Consider the following 25825-nt stretch of genomic DNA (forward strand, 5'->3'; position numbering starts at 1 on the left):
GTTGATTATGAATTGGATAATTATTGTGTTTGAATGATTTTTTATATTTTCAATTACACATTAAAAAATACCATTAAATTTTAAATTAATCAACTCTTATATATTAAACAAGAATTACTTTCTTGTCGGAAAGTAATTTTAGTCACTTTCCTTTAACAAGAGAGTTTGTTGAGATTATTTCAACAACTTATCTAATTTAAATTTTGTTTATTATAATTATTTATAAATTAAATATTAGTATTTTAAAATCAATTATTAATAAAATAAATAATTTTATACTACAATTAAAATTATATATTTATCATAAATTTACATGACTATTATATGGAAATGTAGGTTGTAATTAAATAGAAGGTATAATTGTGTTTTGGTGACTGTCTACAACTATAATATTAATTAGCATTTGACTTTCAAATTCAGATATTTAAAAGGTTCACGTTACATAGTTTCTTTATATATATATATTTGGCGAAACTGAGTGACACACAAGCTCGGTGAAAAGTTAGCGTGGATAATGGCTTCTATGCTTCTTGGCTCTTTCTCTTTAGCTTCTTCCCTCACCGCTGGTAAGCCTTCCAAATTCGTCCATTTTATTTCAGCAATATTACTGCAAATTTATGTTGTTTATGCATTTTTCTAAAAAAAAATTGATGTGAAAAATGCTATATTATTTTATGGCTTCATGGTATGCATGCTGATAATTTTATTGTTGAGAACCTTGTGATGTGAGAAGAAGCATATAAATGGGTGTATTGAAGGGAAGGGTGTGGGGGTTCAAGCCAGGTTGTGTTGAATCGAGTTTGAATTGAATTGAGTTTGAATGAATCTGTTATTTGATTTAATTAAAGTTTAATAGATTAAATTGAGTCAAGTTTGTGTAATATTTTTTTTTTGAAATTTAGCTTAATTCAACTTGATTGTGAGTGGGTTGGATTGTATTGAATCAATTAAGTGTATATAATTAAATTTATTTAGTCTTATTGCAAATGTAATGTTATCAAGGTATAAAATAAATAATGATAGAAATTAAATTCTAAAATAAGTTTTATTTCGCTACATTATTATCAACTCAAACAACTAACATTAATATATATAAAAAATCAAATAAGTATGTTATATTGTTACAATGCTTTTAACCCAAAAACACAAAACTCATTGTTGAACAAGATTAACAAAGAGTATTATCCTAAGCAATGATCATCCAAATACTATATTATTATTATTACTATATTATTATATTTATTATATTATTATTATTACTATTATTATTATTATTATTATTATTATTATTATTATTATTATTATTATTATTATTATTATTACTACTACTACTACTACTACTACTACTACTACTACTACTATTACTACTACTTCTACTACTAGTAGCATACAAAAGACACTCCATACTTTCGTGAATTATTTTTTAAAAAAATTATATAATAGTGGGTAGTTATTAAAAATTTTGGCAGTTATAGAATGAAATTTATAAAAAATAGTAATAATAATTTTGTAATTTATAAAAGTTTAGGGTAAAATTGTCCAAAAATATATGAATACCAAATGGAGCAATCCTCTTAAGTAATAGTATAGATTATATATGATTAGATTGGGACACGTGTCAAAAGTACAAAATTCGTAACCTAACGTGTATGTTGTCTTATTTCGATTGGGTAGAATCTAATTTGAATACTAAAAAACTCGATTCAAAATCATTGAATCAATTTGGATCAATTTGGATTTGTGAATTACCGTGATCACTTATACCTTTAGAAGGGTGAATAGAAAATACATCAAAATTTCTTATTTTTTTTTTTTTTGTCATTATGTGTGTGTTTGTTGTTGCTTTTGTAAAAAATAATAAATAAAAAGAAAATTTTCTCTTAGAATTTATTTTTATTTTATGAAGTATTGATAACTATTTAGTTTATACTTTTTTAAAATGTTATTGATGGCGTATTTTTCCTTATTTTTATTATATTTTTTATTTTATAAAAAAAATTTATAATGTTATATGTAAATATGTATTGTTATTTTATTTTTAGATTCCTTTTTCATTATTAATATTTTTTAGCATGTCAATATATCAAACTAACATTTTTATTTTATTTTGAATATAGATTGAAAATTAAATTCAAAATTGCATGTAAAAGAAATATTGAGTCTGTTGCACCACATTTGGCCCTGACCCAAGTAGGGGTGGCAAAACGGGCCAGCTCGGCCCATTTTGGCTCAGCCCGCTAATGGCCCGCCCAAAACGAGCTGGGCTGCCAATAGAAAACGGGTTGGGATAGCTAGCTCGCCCCGCCTAAGGACGGGCTAGCAGGTCAGCGGGCCAGCCTGCATACCACAAAAAAAATTATAAAAAAATTAAAAAAAAATATATTTTATGTTCAAATAAAAAAAATTGCTACAAATAAATAAATATAACCATATGAAATTAAAAATGCATACATATTATACATAATATATATTCAACAAAAGCAAATTACAAACTTACAACAAAATCAAATAGAAATTAGTCCACTTACATCAAAATCAAAACCAAATTATAAACTTACAAATTACTAATAAACTAAATTTTTGATAGTCCATAAAATAAGTCCAAACACAATTAATCAACTTTAACTTTCTATTTCAAGAACATTAGAAACACCCTTGGAAGAAGTCTCTACTTTTTTGTGTTGATCATCTTCATCCTCATCTTCTACATCAAAATAAGTTAAACATAAAAAATTAAATATAAAAAAAAGTTAAAGTATGCGGGTTGGCGGGTTGTGACGGGTTAGCCCGCTATTTGGCCCTGCGGGTTGGCGGGTTGAAATATTGGGCCCAGCTCGCCAATTTTTGGCAGGCCAACAGGCCGGTCCACGGGTCACAACCCATTTTGTCATTCCTAAACCTAAGGTACTTACTAGGTTTAAACAAACACAAGGGTGTCGTACACCTCCACCTATAAAGGTCTTGATATTTGTGATTAATTGTTGAAATATTGTTATTACTATTATTTTAGAACTCTAAGAGTCAAAGGATCCTCGAGAGTAAATTTGGTTGAGGTAGTTTTGGTTAGAGTTAAGTTGGCCCAACTTAAGGAAAGATATATAAGATTTTTCTTAAGATATGAATATCATAAGTCCATTTCTTAAGGAAAGTAAAAAAAAAGTTAGTAAGATAAGTTCTAGAGTCATAAAAGATCCTTAATTCCTCTAATTTTTTAAGAACTTTATAAATCTTTTCCTTAGCTAATCAATGACAATAAATCATCATATTCGAAACAAACCCTAATGTGAACCTAAGATCTTTATCAAAAATTATGCTAAAAGGCACATCGTGTAATCTAACAATCTATCTTAAGTAGAGTTCTATCAAACTCTCCAAAGAGTACATAACCTTGATTGGTATAAAGTTAGTAAATTTAGTCAATCTATCCTCTATGAGCCAAATAAAATCAAAACCCTTTACGATTTTAGATAACCCAACCATAAAGTCCATAAATATACTATCAAACTTCCATTCAGGTACACTTAAATGTTGCAACAAACTTGAAGGTATTTGGTATTCTACCTTAGCTTTTTGGCACACAAAACTATTACACATAAACTCATTTATCTCATTTTTTATATTAGGCTACAAAAACATCTTCTTAAGATCATGATACATTAATGGTATTAGGGTGAAAACTAAGCTTACTCCTATGATCTTTCTCTAAGATTAACTTCCCAAGCTCAGTATCTTTAAGCACACAAATCCTAACTTTAAACCTTAACACTCTATTCGTTCCAATATTTAGCCTATCTACCAAAAATTGATTAGTCTCCAAACCTTCACTAATTATCTCATTTAATCACTAGTTGCCTTCAACATTCCTAATCTCACATTGTTAGGGTAATTTAACATGTTAAGCTCATATACCTAAAATCAGTTATCAAATCCATCTCTCTAATCATTAAGGATGACATGTGTAAGGATTTTCTACTTAAGACATCAACTACCACATTGGCTTTACTTAGGTGATATCTAAGCTCAAAGTCATAATAACCCTTTAGAAATTTTTAACCACATTCTCTACTTCATGTTCAACTCTTTTTGATCAAACCAAATACCCTAAGACTCTTGTGATCACTTAATACCTCAGATCTAAAACCATATAGGTAATGACTCCAAAGTTTCAAAATGAAAATTATGGCAACTAACTCAAAATCATATAGAAGGTAGTTTCTCTCATAGGTTTTCAATTGCCCAATAGTAATAGCTACAACTTTACTCTCTTGCGACAACATTTTTTCTATTTGAAAGATAATCAATATTGGCTTGTTTACTTTTATTTTATTTTACCTTTTATAGTAGTTTAACACATTAAAATTATTATTGATTTTATTTTATTTTATTTTTGATTTTGTGAATTGTAACATCCTGAATTTTCTACTAGTATAATGATTATTTATTATTTATTTTATATTTATAGAGATTATTTTCTTATAGCTATTTTATTGGGTTTTATAGAATGTTTTAAAGGTTTTTAATAATTATGACTATTTTAACAATAAATATTTATGAAAATTATTTTGTAATATTTTGATTTTTAGTAGCCCAGAACGGGCCGTTCTCAAATTGGAACGGGCCATTCCAGACTACTAAAATGGCCTAGAAAGATTAGGTTGGAACGAGCCGTTCCAACACATGATTCACTGAGTAAACTTCGAACCCAGAACAGGCCGTTCTGATTCTAGAACGGGCCGTTTCAAATGTGAATATTGGACATGAAGTATGAGTCCAGAACGGGCCGTTCCGAATTTGAAACGGGCCGTTCTGGCGACTACTGATGCCTATAAATAGAACGCTCTGTCACTCTAAAAGCACATTTTTCACTTTTCACCTCTTTTTCTTCTACACTCTTTGAAGACCAAGGGGGAACCCAAAGGAGGAGACCAACAAGATCCGGTGTTAGTTTTAGCTTCTGTTTATCGAGGTAAAGGGGAAGAAAAAAACCTCGCTTTGAGTGTGAGAATATATGTTGGGTAGTGGGAGTGGCCCCCAATCCTATGTTTGTTGTATGCTCATGTATGAGGTGTTTTTCCCAATTATATATGTTTCTCCTATTGCTCTTCTTATATATGTAAATAATTGTATGATTTGAGATCTCTATGGGTTCTTGAGAGAATCCTATGAGAAATAGACAAAATATAAATATTTTCTGTTTTGCTTTCTGATTGCTCTATTGTATTCTTTGTTCAATGTAATGTGTAAATATGTGATTAATTTTGAGAATAAATATGTTTTGATATGATTTAGAGTGCTCTATGAGTTCCTGCAGGAAACCCTATGAGAAATAGACAAAATATGAATATTTTCTGCTTTGATTTCTGATTATTCTGTTATATTCCTTGTTTGATGAGATGTACAAATATGTATTTAATTTTACAAATAGATGATTTTTATATAAATTAAAGTGCTCTGTGGAGACTATGTGAATATGATGAGATAATGTGATAATGTGATATGATGATGTGATATGATGATGTAATGTGAAATATGATTGAGACATGAGATATGAATATATGTGGTAATGTGATATGATGATGTAATATGATGATGAAATATGATGATGAGATATAATGATATGATGAGATGATGTGAAAAGTGATAATGAGACATGATGATGTGATATGATAATGAGACATGACAATGTTATATGAGAATGCATAGAGTCTTGATTGTGACACCCTTACTACCCCAACACAAATATCGTAATAATGTAATTAAATTAAGGAAAATAAACTTTCAAAGTTGGTAAAAGGGTTCACATAAGAACCTTCACAAATGTTCTTCAATATCCAAAATAATTGAAAAACGAACATTGGAAAATAAAACATAAGAGTTTACAAATTATTTTTAAATATAATAAATACAACTCCAAATCCATATAAAAATTCCATATCTTAGAATTTTCTGCCTTGATTTCACAATATCAAAGCACACCCACAATTCAACTGTTGGCATCCTAGATGCCATTCAAAGCCGGATCTTCCTTACCTAAAACATCCACAAATTGTACGGTGAGAAAAAAAAGCATCTATATATAAAACACATAAGGAAAATGCAACATATCGTCTCATTAAAACTCTATACTTAATAAAATATTAATAAACATTTCAACATATCATAACTCGATCAATCATGCATCATCATCACGTCATAATTCGCAATCACACCAATCATCACAAATCTTGCACTTCACACTATGCCAAGGTCACGTTACCCATTTAAGAATCCAAGGTCGTGCTCACCCCTGATATAATAACACTGTGCCAAGGTCACGTTTCTCCTATAACATATCTAGCCCAGGGTCGTGCTCACCCCCGACATGTTATCCAAGGTCACGATACCCACGTAACAATCCAGAGTTGTGGTTACCCCTGATATAACACTGTGTCAAGGTCACGTTACCCCTAACCTAGGGCCGTGCTCACCCCTGACATGTTAACCAAGGTCACGATACCCATGTAACAATCCCGGGCCGTGCTCACCCTTGATATAACACTGTGCCAAGGTCACGTTACCCCTAACCCAGGACCGTGCTCACCCCTGACATGTTATCCAAGGTCACGATACCCATGTAACAATCTAGGGTCGTGCTCACCCTTGGTCATATGTGTGAAGAACCACAATCACATCACATTCACATTCCACACAACATCTCATCTCATGTTCACATACTCACATCATAATTAATTGGGCAGTTAAGTCATAACATACATTCGCAACATTATGTTATCAATTAATATAACAATCAATGGAATTACACATTTAATATAATCTTAACATAAACAGTAAAACCCCTAATTCTTCCAAAACCTAACTCACAAGCACTTTTCTACAATTTCATTCTCTCTCCCAGATCATCATTCTTACAAATTAAATATATATTTCTAATCCTCAACACATACAGAATCTAATGGGATCATTAATTCCTCAAACAGAAATAATCCAATTTTTCCAAAACCTAACTTACAAGCACTTTTCTATAATTTCATTCTCTCTCCTAGAGCATCATTTTTACAAATTAATCATATATTCGTAGTCCTAAATACATACATAATCACATAAGACAAATAATTCTCCAAACAGAAATAATTATAAAATTACTCATAATCCTAAGGGACTCTTCTTCTACCCAATTCCCTCATGTAACTCTACATATAAATAATCCCCTTTCCCCCGTACCTTGATATGTAGAAGCTGAACCTACACAAGATCTGGTTGGTCTCCCTCGTTGGTTTCCCCTCGGTCTGAAGCAGAAAGTAGAGGGAAAGAAGAGAGAGTAAAAGAAAAGAAATCAGAAAATGAGAGGTGTGCTTTTTGGGAGTGGCAGAGAGCTCAATTTATAGGCATCGGGCTTTGCCAGAATGGTCCGTTTCAAATTCAGAATGGCCCATTCTGGACCCTTAAATCATGAGTGAAATTCACATCCAGAACGACCCGTTCTCAAACCAGAACGGCCCGTTCTGGGTTTGCATTAAAAACTCACAACAATCATATTTTGGAACGGCCCATTCCAAAACTAGAACGACCCGTTCTCAACTAAGAATCATAGGCAAATTTAATATCCGGTGTTTATTTCTACACTGTGAGCCAGAGTGAGATGTTTCTCATTCCTTTTTGTTTTTGTTGTTTTCCTTTGACCGTTATACAGGTGATTATCAGCATGAGGCTGAGGATGTAGGTGATGAAGCTTAGGCTTTAGAGTTGGGCTTTGCTCTGATAGGATATGTGACATCGGGGCATAGATAGAATTAGATTAGGATGTTTATTCACTTATTAAATTATTTTGGAAACTTTAGTTTTATTTCTTTGTAATTTTCGCTGATTTTGTTAAGTTTTGGATGTGGTACTCTCTATCTAAACACGTTTGATATTTTAATTATGAAATGTTATGTTATTCAAATTTTATTATTATGTGTTATGGTATGTGGGGTAGAGGGTCTCACATGAATAGTTCATTATGATTTATTAATGATAATCTACTTTTTAATGTTATTGATGTAGCATTTTATGATATTTTTACAATATTTTAATTTTAATACAAATATTTTTAATCATGTTATACATATGTAAATTTGTATTTTAAAAAAAAATATTTTTACCAATATGGTTATTATTATTTGGTAGGTGAACTTATTAACAAGTTTTATTTTTTGATAGATCAACCCACTACCATCAAGGAATGATTAGGATTTTCAATCCACTTAATCAACTAAGTCTAACTTCTCCCGTCTTGTTTGTGTCCACCACAAAAATTAAAAGCATACTTATAATTGCTTGCATTGTTAAAATACTAAAGAGGATTTGAGAGAAAACTAGTATTTTATTTTTGGTCCCATGTTATTAGTGAGAGTATCCTTAGACTTTGTCAGAGTTAGTCTCTCTCTAAACTTTAATTGCAATAAAATTATGTCCTCGACTTCATTTTTTTTTTTTGACAAATTTAAGATTCAAACTCCAAAACCTTGAGGCTTAAAGACTAATCACAAAATTTAGACCAAACTAGCATTTGTTACAATGCTATTAGAGTTTGTTTAGATAATTTTTTTTAAATAAAATAGCTTGTAGAAAAAGAAAATAAGAAAGAAAAATGAAACTAGTTTTTGCATAAGTCAAAATGTATAAGTTAATTTTTTTAAAACACTAATATGAAAGAATTTTTAAAGATTAGTTTATCCATAATTTTAATTTATGGAAAAAATTATTTTATTTTTTCTTCTCTTGTAAATGATTATAAAAATACTTATTGGAAAAAGACTCTTAATTAATTGTCTCATACTTGTCAATGTATTGCAGACAAGATTTGTATATATAAATAAGCAATTAGTGATTTTGTTTGTGCTCTTTCCAAGAATATGAACAATAGAAATCATCTATTTGTTATAATAATTTTCTTACTAAATTTTGCTACATATGTTTATTTTTTAATAAACTATTAATTTTGTCCTCCAAATATTGTTCTCTTTTCTAAATGGTTGTTAATATGAAGAAACTATCATTTTAATTCCTAACATAATGTAATTTGGAAAAAAAATTAGAGATCAATTTGAAGACCTTTTTTTCTTCATTTTTTTAAAAATATTTAGGAATTATTTAATATATGATTTCTGACAGTTCTAGAAATACTTAATATATATATATATATATATATATATATATATATATATATATATCAAAAAAAATTAGTTCAGAAATCATTTGGAAAATAGAATGATACTTCGAGAATGAAATTGATGGTTTACTCTTTATATTTATCCTAAAAGTTAAAAAAAAAAAAAAAAAATCTCTTTCCAATCTCACTGCTACTAACATTCCACATTTGATATTATAGGTTGTTACGTAACAAAAGCTTCATGGTGTAAAACTCAGAAAATCCATAATGAATATAACATTGAGAGGCGTCAACAACAACATCATATGAAACATCATTATAGATGCATTGAGGTAGGATCCTCAAGTCAAGAATGTGCTAGAAGTTTTGTTGTGAATGCAGGAGAATCATTTGAATCTGAACCTCAAATTGCCCATCCTAAAAGCTTTTGGGGCTCTACCAAAGATTTCTTGTATGCTTTTTACAAATTTAGTAGGCCGTACGCAACGATTGTTACAGTTAAGTCAAACCTTTTTTCTTGCATTAATCTTTTATATAATATTAATCTAATTCTTTTGTATGAACCTATACCTAATTTTAGGGGAAAAAATTAGAACTATTTACTTATTCCGATTTTAGGGAAAAAAAAGCTGTTACATTCTGAATCTTTTAGAATGATTTACTTAATTAGTTTTCGTGTGTACAGGCAATAAACATAACTTCTGTATCTCTCCTTGCAGTCGAGAAATTATCAGATATTTCTCCAATATTTTTTATTGGTTTGTTGAAGGTGGGGACTCAAATTTGTTGGTTATTTGAAAATGTCCAGCATATGCCATTTGACTCTAACTAACTTCATTAATTAATATTTGTGAATAATTAATTATATTTCAGGCCTTGGCAGTTTTCTTTCCCATGCACATATACAATGTAGGCGTGAATTACTTGGCTGACTTTGAAATAGACAAGGTATTAAACTTACTAGAAATGAATAACATGCTTATAGTTCATGAATTTGTTTTTCCTCTTTTGGACTTCTTTATATAGGTATACTCAACTCAGACCAATTTTGAGTTTTGAAAATTATACTTGGTGTATTTTTATATTGAAATTAGTTCACATTCAAAATTGAGCTTATGCTACTCACTTTTGCCTAATATTTTGAAACCTGTAATTTCTTTTATAAAGTTTGATATAAATAAATTAGAATATATTTTTATTAAAATTAATACGTGATAAACAAGCAGGAAAAATATCTTTATATGGGCAAGGATGAAGTTGTTGTTAAAGCAGTTTATCCAATCAAAATATATATATATATATATATATATATATATATATATATATATATATATCAATCTTTTAATAAATCGATTGTTAAATTAAATATTCTTATCAATGAAGTTTACAATTTTCAATAAAATTTTAAAACTATTTAATAATAAATAAATTTTATTTATTGTTTAATATTTTTAAAATATAAATGAGTCAATTATAGCATTACCTAACTACAAATCTTCAATTTATCTAATTTGTGTGTTTAGTTTTTGAAATAACATATAAAAAGATTAACCATTGGGTCATTAAACTTTAATACATTAAAAGAGTTGTTGAGACAAGTAATTTTTTTTTATATTGATATGATTTATTTTGAAAATATAAATTTCAAAATATTTTTGGTTTAATTTTTGAATGCTGTAATTTCATTTGAATATTTTATCTAACTTTATGTTAAGTAAATCCCAACTTGGTCACCAGACGAACCTTGGGTGGGAAAAAAAATGTTCATGTACAGATAAAATCCCTAATAGATTCGATTTAGATAGTTAAATAGGTAGCTATGAGTAATTTAAATGGATTTTCCTTGGTGATCACGATCATCCCCTGGTTCTTTCTTGTTGAAGCTAATGCTGCCCAACAAATTTCTTGGCCTTCATCGAGCATATGAGGATAAAATAGTAATTTATGAAAGATTACCCTTTGGGCATGAGGTTGTTCTCAAAGCAGTAGAGTTACTTTAGTGGGTGTTGGAGTCAATGTGAATGACACTTCACTGCATCTACTGTGAGAACAGGCACAGAATAAGGATGAGTAACCAAAATTCACTTTGGTTCTATCTAAGTTTCAAGAAAAGAAGCTTAGGCTAACTAAAAATGCAGCGACAATAGCAGTTCCTCCACCCTAAACCCGTGATCGGACAGAAAAAAGCAGTTTTGCGTGTGATGAGCCAACTCATTTTTCTTATGCATATTTATGCCAAACTCAAACCTAACCTCTTGTTTATTGCATAGCCTTGGGTGAGTCAGAATGTTATCTCACCTCGTTTTAGAAGGTCTTTGGGATTCAAATTCTTTGCAACAAATGAAAGGGGAGACAAAGTTCCTAATATGTGGCCTTGTTGCGTGAATTCTCTTAAGAAGTTGGAATGTAAGTAAAGTTCTACATCATTCAAATAATAGGATAGACATGGGGATACAGATTTATGTACATGTAATTGTTTCCATTGGTAGAGAAGCTTTTTGAGTAGTATTCAAAAGCAAAACTGGGAGGGCTGAGTCCAAAACAAACAATGGAGACATGTGTATGTTTGTGGTAACACCTGAACCACAACAAGTGGTATCAAAGCTGATGGTTTGAATAGGTGAACGACTCGACAAGTATAATGGTTGGCAAGTGAATCCAAGTTTGGGATCTCTTGTGTCAAAAATCTTTCTAACAGTGGGTCCATGTGGAAGAGAGTCTTCCTAGTAACATAAAGGGTTAGAAGGTGTGTCTCACTATCATGAGATAATGATGGAGCGACGGTGCAAACACTTAGAGCGCGAGTGAGCTTTATGGCACCATTAGATAATACTCGTGGATTAATAGTTTTCGCTGTTGGGGTTAAACTATGGTCCTTTATTTGAGGGGAGGATTATTGGGATGCAAGCAAAGTCTCAAATCATTCAAACAATAGGATGCACATGGCACTACAAGAAAAATGATGAATTTCAATAGACAAATTGCGACGGTTATCCTGAAACCATCGTCGCTTTAATATTGCGACCCTTCATACGACGGTTTCTCCCAACCGTCGCAAAATTTTTCAACATTGCGACGATTCGTGCGATGGGGTCAAATAACTGCCACAAAATTTATCTATATTGAGGCAGTTTATAGTAAACCGTCGCAATCTACAAGATAAAAACTGAAATAAAAATTCACACAAAGTCATGTACACTCCAAAATTATATAATTTTACTTTCAATAAAAAATAGAAAAATAAAATCATAATGACATGTAATTACATTTAGAAATGTTAAAAAGGAAAAAAATACTTTAATATACTATATTAATTTTATTTCTCTGTCTTTAAAATTATTTTAGAATAAAAAAGTTTTATGTTAATCCTAGGAAGCTAAAAATTAATATATATATATATATATATATATATATATAGTGTGTGTGTGTGTGTGTGTGTGTTACAATTTTTATGTGTTAGTGAAATTAATAATACATCTTAATTGTAGATTAAATAAAAAATATTGAAAACTAATAAATAATTTATGAAATTTATTATTTTAATTGTTAATTAAATATGAGATATTTGATAAATTAAATTATTTTTTCACAAATATTAACTTAAAAATCACTTCTAGGTTTGAATATAATACACATATATATAATCCCTATTTAATTAGAATTTAAATGTTATTTTTAGTACAAACTAAATATTATTTTGTTCAAAAATTTCGGTAAAATTTGATAAAGTTTAGGATTAAAAACACATTTAATAGTAGACTAGACCAAAAGTAATATTTTTCTTTTGAAAGTATTATATTATCTTAATAAACTTATATTTTATTAACAATTTTACATATATTTTTGTTTAATATGAGATACACAATTATCATCAACAAAATTATATATATATATATATATATATATATATATATATATATATATATATATATAAATTCTTACTTCCCCATCAGGCTCTGAATATATATATATATATATATATATATATAGAGAGAGAGAGAGAGAGAGAGGAGGAATCAAATGACTCACAAAGTAACTCTTAATAAAGTTACTCCGCTCAATAACTCATGGTGTAAGTTGAATTTTATCGATCCAGTTATTAAATTAAAAGTTATTAAATTTTACTAATAATTAATATAGAAAAAATTAATTAGAAATTAAAACAAGGATAAATACATTTTTTCGAATTTTATATCTTAGATTTAAGATAATAAATAAATTAAGTTGATTAATAATTTATTTAAAATGTTAAAATTTAATTTATAAAAATAATATTTTAAAAGAGAGAGGTTATAATAATACCAGTGTAACTTTTACTAAGTATTACACCGCTCAATAACTTTATATTAAATGTAAATTTTATAAATTCAACCGTTAGATTGAAAGTTTTTTACTCTTAGATCATATATACAAAAATTTATATTAATTTAAGATGATTTGATACTTCATTCTTGTAAAACAAAATTGACGTAATATATACATTTCAAAATATACTAAAATATGAATACTTTGATTACCTTCAAGTTGTTCAATTTTAAAAAAATTTGATATAAATATATAAAGTGATATGAACTTTCAATCTAACGATTGGATTTACAAAATTCACATTTAATATAAAATTATTAAGCGGTGTAATACTTAGTATAAGTTACGCCGGTATTATTATAACCTTTCTCATTTTAAAATATATAAATTATTATTTAAACTTTTAAATTTATAATAAATAATTTAAATTGTATCATAATATTAATTTTAAATAGAAATAAGTAGATTGTTAATTATAAAAGTAATTATATATATAAATAAAGATTAATTAAATATAATATAATTATTATTAGTAATATAATTATTATATATTTATAACGGTTCGGTCACTAGAATGAGAAGGATCCAAAGATAATATAAGTATGAGATTGTATAGTTGAGAATGACTTAAATGAATTAATTTGTACTACTTATACTGACAACATGTATATACTTTTTTGTAGCTTATCTCATCAGAACTCCACAGTTAAGTGTGTTTGACTTGGAGTAATATAGGGATGGGTGACCTTCTGGGAGGTTTCCCAGAAACTGTGTAAGTAAGGACAAAACATGTTAAAAAGTGAAGTATTGTGAAATAGAATCCTTGAGAAGATCATAGCGACAGAATTTGAGATGTCTATAAAATTTAATAAAATAAAAAATAAATATTTAGCGTCTGATTTAGAGGCAGTTATTGCGTTGGTTGCTGTAAGAGTCGCAATTCCAATTTTACGATGGTTTGTGCAACGATTTCAGTAACCATCGCAAAATTCACTCGTGACGGACATTTTTGCGACAATTGGTGAACCGTCACAATGGTGTCTTTGCGGTAGTTCTAACCATTGCAATGTAAACCATATAACTGTCGTAAAATTGTCATTTTCTTGTAGTGTGGGGACATGAATTTATATACACACGATTGTCTCCATTAGTAGAGAGGTCTTTTGGGTGATATCTAAAAGTAAAACCGTGAGGACCAAGTCCAAAGTAAACAATATGTTATCAATGTAGAGACATGTATATGTGTGTGATAACCCCCAAACCACAACAAATTTGATATAAGGATGGGAAAAAGCGAACTAGGTTTGATTTCCCTTTCCATAAAAGGTGGAGCAGATTTGAGTTCGAATTTTAAATAGACAAATTTATATTTTTAAAATTAATCTCTATTTTCACTTGGTTTTTTGTGGGGTTGGGTAAACCTATGAGGAACCAATCACATTTTTTATATATAAATTTAATATACTATATATTTTTTAAATGAATTAATTTTAGGTTAATAACTATATTATAACGTAAATTTATATTTATATATAAAAATGATTTCCTATTTTTTTACATAATTTTTTAATTGTTTTATTCTTAAATTTTTAAATAATAAAAAATAATATTAAAAATTAACTATTCTTACAAATTCAAGACTTAAACTTGAAATCTCAAGGTTTTTGAAGGCTAAATATAACACTAATCGATTCAATAAACATTGATAATTCCTAAATATCTTTAAAAAAAATATAAAGATACGGAATGTTTTGACCCCACGAGTAATATATAAAAAACTTAAATATATTTTTCGTTATTGTAAGATAAACATGTTTAATTTTGATTTTAGTTTCTATAAAATAAATTCTGTCTTTCAACCTTTAAAATTTTGAATGTTGTTTTTGGTCTTTAGAAAATGAAGAAATTTAGATTTTGATTCTTATAATTTCTTTTGACTTTGATCCTTCTAAATTATTATTTTTAATCTTAAAGTAGATTTTAAAGTAGATAAATAACATTTATTTTAAAAATTTATAATCTTAAAGGTGTCGCATATTATTATATTGTTTGGTGGACATGTTCCTTCCTTATTCTCTAAAAGATATTGTCATGTTGTCTAATGTTCCTACTAAGGAAGAGGTTCAGTTGGCTGTTTCCAGTAGGAATATGCATATGGGATTATTGCCCCGGCCCGATGGATTTGGTGGATTTGTAATGGACAACCTATAATTTCCTACATTTTTTCCTCTACTTGTCTTAGAAAAATTGTTCTTCTCTATCACATGTTGATAACAATTCTATGTGGTAGCTTGGGGATGGTTCTTCTATTAATTTTAGGATCGACAAATGGTTCTCTTAGCCCATTTTTGACCTTATTGGCTTTTCTGTTCACTTTCATTCTAAGCTTCATGCGAGTGTTTTGGATCCTATAGTTATTTTGATGCCTGGTCTCTTCCCTCAATCTTGGGATTTTCCAAATGTTGCTCGTTTAATCCAAGATATTGTTATTGTTTTTTATTAGAAAGAAGATGGTGCAGTTTGGCATCCATATGTTTTAAGTGATCTATCTTTTAGGGATGTTTAGGCTGAGATCCAATATTGTGGCTTGGCATAACCTATTTGGCCTTCTTGCATTCCTCTAGCTCGCTCTTTCTTGGTTTGGTGGCTTTTCTATGGATAATTTCCTTTTGATGACAATTTAGTGAACAATGATTGCATTTTTGTCTGAGTTTGTTCTCAGTGTGGGATGGCTTTGGGAGACTTTCACTCTATATAAAGTGCAATTTTGCGAGGACACTTTGGACTTGGCTTGAAGCCTTGTTAAAATGACAATTAAATTTTACATCTTTCCCTTTGTTGGTCCAGGCTTCTATTTTTGTCATAGCAAGCAGGTTCAGGATGTCATTGCCTCACTAATAGTTAATCTACTGTGGTTCATTTGGAAAAGTCAAAATAAAGCTAGATATAAAAAATGACCCTTTGACCATTCTCTTTGTTCGCCATAATATTTTTTTTGTTACTACTCTAGCCAGTAATCTTAGAAACAACACCATGTTCAATTCCATGAATGATTTTGATATTCTCCAAGTTTTTCATGTTCTTGGTCACCCATCTTGGGCTCCTAGGATTAAAGAAGTAATTTGGCATCCCCCTCTTTTGGGTTGAATCAAATGAAACACCGGTGGAGTTGCTTGGGGCTCTCCTAGTTTGGCTTCGTTTGTGCAAGTATCTTTATAAAAAAACCTAGGTTTGTTAATTGGAAGCTTTACCTTACCTCTTGCTAATTTGCACTCTCTCAATTTGAAATTGTTGGTTGATATTACTACAATAGAGATCATTGCCCAAAAGGGTTGGACCACGATTTGGTTATTAGAAAGTAATTCTCTATTAATGGTTTGTGCTTTCAATTCCATGGTTGGCGTGCCCCAGTCCTTCAGAATAGGTTTGGTGTTCCTAACTATAGATTCTCAGAGTTTTCTTTTTCATGGCCTTCGATTTTGTCCTTCTCATCATGTTTTTGTTATTTGTTCTCCTTTTATTATATTTTTATCAAGAATACTTTGTTGGATATGTATTAATTTTTGGGATGCTTTAAGTTACAAGGATGTTAAACTGATAACTTATATACATAAAAGAGAAATCTACTTATTCTAAGAGTAAATCTAATTAAAATTATTTTACTTAATGACTTATATTTTATAAAAAATTTTAATGATCCAACTATTAAATTAAAAATTTTATGTATAGATTTAATTAACAAATTTCTAATATATTTAAAAATTATTTGGTACATCATTTCATTAATTTAAATCAATATATAAAATATTTTTATGATTATCCGTCAATTTAAAATACTATATTAAATAAGGCTTAAATAAGAATGTTTTGCAAAAGAAATAAAGTATATCTTAACTAAGTCTTTTAAGCTATTTATAGTAATTACTAAAAAGAAATGGATGTTTTGAGTTGAGTTGAGCTTCCTTCACCTGTATTCTTTATAGAGGTAAACTAGTTGTTGAGACATTTAATACAATATTTAATGTCTTTCAACTCATGAACTTGTTGAGAAAATTAAAAGGCTTAATTGCATTTTTGGTCCTCCTAATTTAGTGTAGGAGTAATTTTGGTCCTCATAATTTAAATTGCTTAATTTTGATTCATAATTTTAAATAATGAATAATTTTAGTCCCACAAATAATTTACCATCCAAAATTTAACAAACGTTAATGATGTGAATTTTATGCTAAATAAATATTAATGATATATCATTTAATTTTTTATGTGTCAAATTATTTAATATTCAAATTTTACAAATGTTAAATTCAAATAACATTGAAAACAAAATGAAAAGGGTATTAATATTAATGGCAGTGAGAATTTTTCACTAAAATAGAATTTTTTTTAAAAAATTTACCAAAAAAGCACTTGTACCAATTTATTTATCCAAGAAGCACCTTTCACTGTTCACGTTCAAAATTCAGTTATGGGGGAATCGAATTCTGAGCTGTTTTTTTTTTTTTTTTTTTTTTTGCGTTTTGGATATGAGCATGGTGTAAAACTGGATCCAGAACGGTCCGTTCTCTTTCAGAACGACCCGTTCTTCTTGCAACCCTTGCAGAACGGCCCGTTCTCATTTTAGAACAGGCCGTTCCGGATGCAAAAATACACACATGACGAATGGATCAAAACGGGCCGTTCTGCTTGGACGTTCCAGTTTCAAAATTAACAGACATGCGTGCAAGCAGAACGTCCATTTCTGCTTGGAGAACGGGCCATTCCAGTTGCAATATTAACACACAACCTGAACTAAAAACAGAAAAGAAATTAAATAATATATAATTAATGTTTATTTAGCATAAAATCCATATCATTAACGTCTGTTAAATTTTGGATATTAAATTATTTGTGGGACTAAAATTGCCTATTATTTGAATTTATAGACCAAAATTAAGCAATTCAAATTATGAGGACCAAAATTACTCCTACACTAAATTAGGAGGACCAAAAGTGTAATTAAGCCAAATTAAAATATAAAATTGACATAAAATTACTGATAAATCTTATTTAAAATACAATACTATTATATTACTTGGTGTATCAAGCATACCCAAAAGATCCTGCCATGTAATATATATAATAAAATAAAACAAGTAACTTTGTATTTTTATTTTTATTGTGTACTAATCTATTTGTTGAGGAAATAATATATTTATTTGTGCCTCATGTACTAATTGCAGATAAACAAGCCGCATCTTCCAATGGCATCAGGGGAGTATTCTTTTCGAACTGTTTCTATTATTGCTGCATCAAGTTTGATTTTGGTATTATATTTATATTTGTCCTTTCTACAAACTTTGATGTAATTCATGTTTCATTCTTGATTTTCATTGTTGTTAACATAAATTATTTTATACTAATTTTAAGAAATCAATTCGCTATTCTATTGTTGCCCAATCACTTGGTATAAGTTTAGACATGCCAATATGAATAACTATTTACATTTATTTCTTTTAAATTCATTTTAATATCTGAAATTGTATGTGAATTTAAAATTTGTCATAACAAAATATTGTTTCTTTCTCTATGTTTAGGCTTTGGTGATATTACAAGAGTTTCCCTAGCTAGAGCTCGCTACAAACTAAGAATTCAAAGCAATTTCATTTAATCATCTTCCTTATTTTTAGAAAAGACTACCATTTTTTATAGTTGACTAATATAATGACTATCAAATCATCTAATATCTTTACAGGGAATCTTGTCCCAAAAACATTCCATCAAAATAATAATTTTCTTATTTCAATGTCCAAGAAATTAAACTAGCACAACATGGTTTGAGTGGTGAATAATAATTAATGACAAAGTATGATAGTAGTAATTTTAGTTTTTATGTACTTTTTCAAGTTATATATTGTTCAAGATAAGCTTCATTAACAAGGTTTATGATTTTATTCTCCTTATCAGAGTTATGCGCTTGGATGGATTGTAGGCTCACCACCATTAATTTGGATTATTTCCTCTCATTTTATTTTTTCAACTGCTTATTCAATGAATGTAAGTTCATTTTGATGGTATTTAAACCTTTTTCCCTTAATATAATTTAAGGCATGATTATTAGGAATCATTATACAATTTTGTTCATTTCAATATCAAAAGAGTTACGTTGGGCATTATCAAAGTAAGGGAACATTATGCAGTAAAATTCTAGTCAAAATACTAGGCAATAAATGTAATAATATAATATTTATTTTTTATCCAATTTTTTTTTTAAATGTATAAAACCCTAGAAGGACTTTACACTGCCTCTATAAATAATTTCTCAATAAATTAAAACTTAATTAAAGACCTCAAATTTATTGAATTAAAGTAGTAAAATAAATAAATAAAAAAAGAGCAACCAATGTACCCTACAAATCTCAAATAACTATAACAATAATCTTTGGACAAGATGTATCAAGTTAGAAGACTAAGAATCTATAAAGGTTCCAAGATATAAACATGTCTGGTTCCTCTTCTATTATTTTCTCACTCTATTTAGTTTGAAACATGATACAATAAACTAAATTAATGAGACAAATGTCTCGGTGAATTTCTTCCAGACACTAATTTAACACATGATATACAAATAGGCATGTTCATATTTTAAACATTAACCATAAGCAATATATATGACATAAAACACGACATGAGGATATATTTAATAAGGCATTAAAACTTCATTTAAATTAACATTTTTTTTTGCTTGTGATTTTGAACTCATAATCTCATGGAGTGTTTCCCTTATGTTGTCGTACAACTTTTCTTTACTGAAATTATCCTTTGAGGTTTAATTAATAAATTAACAAATGTGAGATAAAAATATGTGTACTTACTCTTAGTTTACATTTTATGAAGAAAATTGTGTATATTAGAGGAAGGGCTAGAGAATTCAAACTATGTGACACTAGTTTTCTTTTTCAAATATTTGACTTGAATTTTAACTTTCTTAGTTTTGACATGTTATTTGATAATGATTATATTTATTTGTGCCTATGAAATTTCTCAGTTGCCTCTATTAAGATGGAAGAGATCTTCAATTCTTACAATCATGAACTACGTAACTGATCGAGGAATAATATTTCACCTTGGATTATTTATTCACATGCAGGTGGTATTATCTATATATTATAGTTGAAATACATAATTGCAACAACAAATCTTTCATCCAAGTTTATTCATGGAATTTTAGGCTTTTGGCTAAAGTGTACTCCTCAATTTTGAATAAACGTTTGTTGGTCTCAAATAAAAAAATAAAAAAAAGTCTCAATTAATTTCACTCAATTTAATGCTACCATCTCCAAAATATCACTTCATTTATTTGATATTGTATTTTCAATTACTTTTTTATTCTTAATACCAAGTTCTAAAGGATTTTAGAAAATAGGCTATTTTTTAATTGATATTGTTGGACATTAAGTGATGATAACTAATATTCTTAGTTAGTGTGAATTAATTTAGTTTTTTTCTTTGCTCATATTCAAAACGAAAGGAAGTATTTGCATAACATATTTCCTAGAAGATATATCTTAGTATTCTATATAATAGAGTAACCTTGACTATTAAGTCAAAAAATTTTTTTTCTAATATATATATATATATATATATATATATATATGCGTAAAATTAAATGTGCAGAGCTATGTATTCAAGAGGCCAACTACGTATCCAAAATCATTGATCTTTACTATAGTATCTATGAGCATCATCGCTATAGTTATAGCACTATCCAAGGTAAAGAGAATAAAATCTTATGTTTTCTAAAAATAAGCATGTGTCCAAGTTGTGAAAGTAAAATATACTTTTTGTTGACTTTCATCAAGGATATACCTGATATCGAAGGAGATGAAAAGTTTGGCATTCGAACTTTAGCAGTACTTTTGGGTCAAAAGCAGGTATGTTCTTCTCATATAGCATTTTTTAGGATTTAGTTGTGACCTCCTATATCTAGGTTTCCCCTAAATATGTTTATTTTTCAGGTATTATGGATTTGTGTTTCACTTCTTGAAATGAGTTATGGAGCTGCCATTTTATTTGTGGCAACAACATCTTTTTGCTTCTGGAGCAAACTTATAACGGTGGTGTTTTAATTACTTTTATAGATTATCCATATTATGGTGTTGGAATATTCTTTGTAGTATGTTACCAATTTCTATAAGTGTAATGTTTAAAGGACTTGAATGTGATTTTGATTAAGTTTATGAAATCTTGAGTTCAATTATATAGGTCAATTATCAAAATTTAGAAATTGTCTACTTTTATGCAATTGTCATTTAAAGTCTAAAAGTGTACTCATTCACTAATGCACATATAATATGTAGTGTAATATAATAAGAAATTTGTCAACCTTTGTTGCATATAGTATCTTGCCGTTATATCAATATGGTCATGACAATTAGTGTCAAATTTGTTGTTTGAAGGTGGCATTATTTGAGGAGAAAGCTTGAGCAACTCCATAAATTAAATTTCAAATTATATTGTATTGTTACATAGATGGATATATAGTGAATGTGACATGTTTGGTTATTTCAATAAAATTTAAAATTTATTCTCATTTTCAATATGTTAGGGTTTGGGACATGTTTTTATGGCATCAATCCTTTGGTATCATGCCAAGTCCGTAGATGTCAAAAACAAAGCAGACACACAATCCTTTTATATGCTTATTTGGAAGGTAATAATTAACCTTATAAGTTCTTTATCCTTATATATGAGGAATGAATTTTCAAATCTAATATATTTAGCTTGATAAAGAACTTTATATGATAATTCTTGAAAGTGAATAATCATCTCATTACTTTGGCTTTCTATTGAGAATCTATATATATATATATATATATGATGAGAGATTTGTTTACACTAGAAGTAAGTTTATTTAGACTTATTTTGTTCAATAACTTATGTTTTGCATCAAATTTCAATAATTTAACCATTGAATTTAAAGTTTTTAAAATATAAGTCAAGTTTGCAAATTTTAAAAACATTTAAAAACTATTTGATAATTCATTTCATTAACTCAAATCAATGTATAAAATGATTTTATGATTATCCGTTAATTTAAATTAATGAACTGATGTACTAAATTATTTTCATTTTTTTTAAATTTAGAAACTTAATCTATGCATTAAAAACTTTAAATTTAATGGTTCAATTCTTGAAATTTAACGTAAAACATGAAATATTGAACGAAATAAGTGTATGTAGACTTACCCTTGAAATAAATGAATCCCAATTTATATATATATATATATATATATATATATATATATATAGAAATTAACTATAAATGTCACTTCTGTAGTCAATTTTTTTTTTGGTACTTTACCCGCACATCTGTGTGGCCTATTTCTCCTCAATATGTCATGTTACTACCTTCATCTAAAGTTTCTGGTACAAAAATTAAGAATGTAGTTAATATTTTAAATTTATATAATATATCATTTAAGGATATAATCGAAAAACTATTTAATACATTATTAATATTTTTAAATAACAATATCAAATTGGGTCAATTTGTTTTTACTAAAATGTTAAACAAAATGGGACCAAGAGAGATTCTCCGTCTTATTGAGAAGCAAGATAAAAAGGCAAGATGATAGAATTGCTACTTTATCTTGGTAAATTAAAGTTCTTGGGACACTTAAATTATATTACCTTCCTCTGTAGTTTGAAAATTACATGTTCTTTCTCTAAAAGATGAAAATGTGTACACTTAATTTTGTTTTAATGAAAGTTAATCTATAATGGTGAGTGTTGAGCAACTTTGAATGGGCTTCATAGGGCATTTTCTTTTCTTTAGACTGCCAATGTTATCAATGTACAACTAATTTTGAATATCATATCACTAATAAAATATCCTATTACTGATTTTAGGACTTTATAGAATGAAATATATTGGGTTTGGAACTTCCCTCAAAGTCTTCATCACGTGAAATAAGGTTCTTAAAAAATTGTAGGAGTTCAAAATTGGCTAATGACAATAATAAAAGTTAAGGAGATGGAATAAAAAAAAACTACACTTTAAAGTGCTGTTCATATAGAAGTGGAATATTTGTCCATATTAAGAGATAAATAACTTTCATTAGCTATAGTGAAATTTATTTTAGTAGAAAACCAACTCATTTCCTTTGGACATGCTCCACTTGGGTGCTAGACTGATTAAAAGTAAAATATTTGGTGGACATGGAGTGAAGGAAAAGAAGATAGAGGAGTGTGAAAATCTATATCAATTATTACTTTTAGAATTTTGATCATTAAAATAAGAGTTAAGAACCACTGAGATTAACGATTAGGACAAAACCTATAGTCACTTACTGACCTCTTCACAATAGTCATTTAAAAGAAAATATTTTATGGTAAAATTAAGTTAAATTTTTTTTTTAATTTACTTCCTTAATTAGCTTTTGTTATTGATGCTTTGTTTACATTGTTTTCTTCTTCCAGTTATTTTGCGCGGAGTGCTTCATCGTACCTCTAATTAGATAAGTAGCGGTGACATTTTATACTCCCTTTGTCAGATGTCTGACCTATTACTTTAATATTCTTGATTGTAAATAAAGAACTATGAATATTGAATCACAGTTTGTTTGTTATTAATTATTGATGTTATAATATCAGAGTTGTGTCAATTTCTCCTTTTTAATAATAAGAGATTAATAAATTTCAATGGCAGGTTGGGTGTGGCCAGTGGGATGAGTAGACTCCACTATATAATAAGAGACTAATCACTTATGATATCACGAAACATATCATAAAATTATTTCTTAATATTATAGTTTTCAATATTAAGGAACTTTAATAAAAAATTTCATGCAAAAAAATTGGGTTTATTGTAGTTAGAAAAACACGTTACTTCTTAAATACTAAAAATCATTAAATGTAAAAATGATTTTTTTGAAGACGAGATTATTTTTTATCGATAGACTTCTTAATAATGACATGTTTGAGATGTATTCTCATTTTTCTTTATATGTTGTTCTTTTCTTTTTTGTTGGACTAAACACGACTTTCAAGTATAAATTAGGTAGATAGTTTCAAGTCAACGGACTGGGTGACGAATCTTAGGCTTTGAATTTTATATTTTGATGAGATTGTGCTGATTAGTGTGACATTAGAGTTAGTGGATTAATTTATGTTTTCTTTTATCTATCTTTTATCTTGATAACCTTGTTTTAGATCTTGAGTTTCTTTTACCATGTTTAGCTTTTTATTTCTTTTGAAAACTTGTAAAGGAAGACAATTTGTACTTATTTGTGATCTTATTTATATTTTTGTATTCTAAAATATAATTTGGGTTTTATACTGTAAAGTCAACAATTGTTTTTATTACTAATTATGTCATATTAAAATGTTTTGGGGTTGAAGGAAGTCATAGGATTTGAGTCATGAATTTGGTTATGGAGTAGTTATGTAAGAAGGAAAATACCCACCTTATATGCACATATAATTCTCAAAACAAAGATTAGTCATTGTTCTTGATTGTGGATATATATTTTGTACCATTACCATAGTTACAATTTATATATTTAATTACATGTACATTATAAAATAAATTAACAATTTTTATGTACATAGTTATTTTATAATTTATTTATATTATTTAATTTAGGATTAAATTTTTCTATAATAGTAAATTAATTTTTCATTGTGAAAATTAACAAAATTTATATATTTAGAGTTGTTTTTTGTTAAGGTTGAAATTGACTAAGAATGGGGAAAGGTATATAAAATTTTTTGAGAACTTGAACTTCATAAGTTCATTTCTCAAAAAGTTTAGAGAGAAGTTTTTAGATAGATAAGCTCTAAATTAAAAAAAAAAGACCTTTTTTTTTTTTTTTCCTTCTTCTACTTTTGGCTTCATAGGAGCATTTTAGATCTTTTCCCTAAAGTAGTGTTGTGTTATGTCCGAAGGATTTTCTCCAAATGCATCTATTTTTGTATGCTCTAATTTTGTGTGTGTTGTATGCTTACACTACTACAAAAACACTATTTACCATCGCCGTATTTACATCGGTTCTAGCAGAACCGATGTAAATCATAAACGCGGTGGCAAACTTGTAAATAAATAGAAAATACAAACATATTTACATCGGTTGAGAGGAGAAACGATGTAAATATATGAAATTCTACATCGGTTTTGCTTATAACCGATGTAGAAATGACACCCTAATATTACCCTACGAAGGCACTACCCATTCATTCATGAGCAACATAAACCCAGCCGCCGCAAGCAACGACGGAGACCTCACCACGACGCAATGGGAACCTCTCTTCTTCGCTCCCACGATTGTCTTCAAGGCCACGACGCAATGCCCCTCTATTCATCTTCCATTAGATCACAAAGAAACCCTAACC

At 28.3% G+C, this 25825-nt stretch overlaps 1 protein-coding gene across 2 annotated transcripts; it reads left to right on the forward strand.

Annotated features, from left to right (window-relative positions):
* The first annotated feature begins 448 nt into the window (after positions 1-448).
* On the forward strand, positions 449-24099 carry LOC145959155 (naringenin 8-dimethylallyltransferase 1, chloroplastic-like). 2 transcript variants are annotated; one of them, XM_083077707.1, is made up of 12 exons: positions 449-566; positions 9371-9648; positions 9837-9920; positions 10025-10099; positions 18676-18759; positions 19400-19489; positions 20481-20582; positions 21110-21205; positions 21295-21366; positions 21451-21549; positions 22041-22145; positions 23915-24099. In XM_083077707.1, the coding sequence occupies exons 1-12, from the start codon at positions 515-517 to the stop codon at positions 23954-23956; spliced, it is 1179 nt and encodes a 392-aa protein (XP_082933833.1). In that variant the 5' UTR covers positions 449-514; the 3' UTR covers positions 23957-24099. The 2 variants fall into 2 exon arrangements, with proteins under 2 accessions (XP_082933833.1, XP_082933834.1); XM_083077708.1 differs by lacking the exon at positions 21451-21549.
* Positions 24100-25825: the final 1726 nt, after the last annotated feature.

The sequence above is a fragment of the Cajanus cajan genome, chromosome 1, assembly GCF_000230855.2.
Source record: "Cajanus cajan strain Asha chromosome 1, NIPB_CcT2T_4, whole genome shotgun sequence".
Classification (NCBI taxonomy): Eukaryota; Viridiplantae; Streptophyta; class Magnoliopsida; order Fabales; family Fabaceae; genus Cajanus; species Cajanus cajan.

Bases quoted from the DNA above. Each gene is read 5' to 3' on its own strand.
- LOC145959155 (XM_083077707.1), top strand. From the start codon at position 515: ATGGCTTCTATGCTTCTTGGCTCTTTCTCTTTAGCTTCTTCCCTCACC. The intron at 9,649-9,836 runs GTTAAGTCAAAC...TCGTGTGTACAG, and splicing joins CGTACGCAACGATTGTTACA to GCAATAAACATAACTTCTGT. The intron at 9,921-10,024 runs GTGGGGACTCAA...ATTATATTTCAG, and splicing joins TTTTTATTGGTTTGTTGAAG to GCCTTGGCAGTTTTCTTTCC.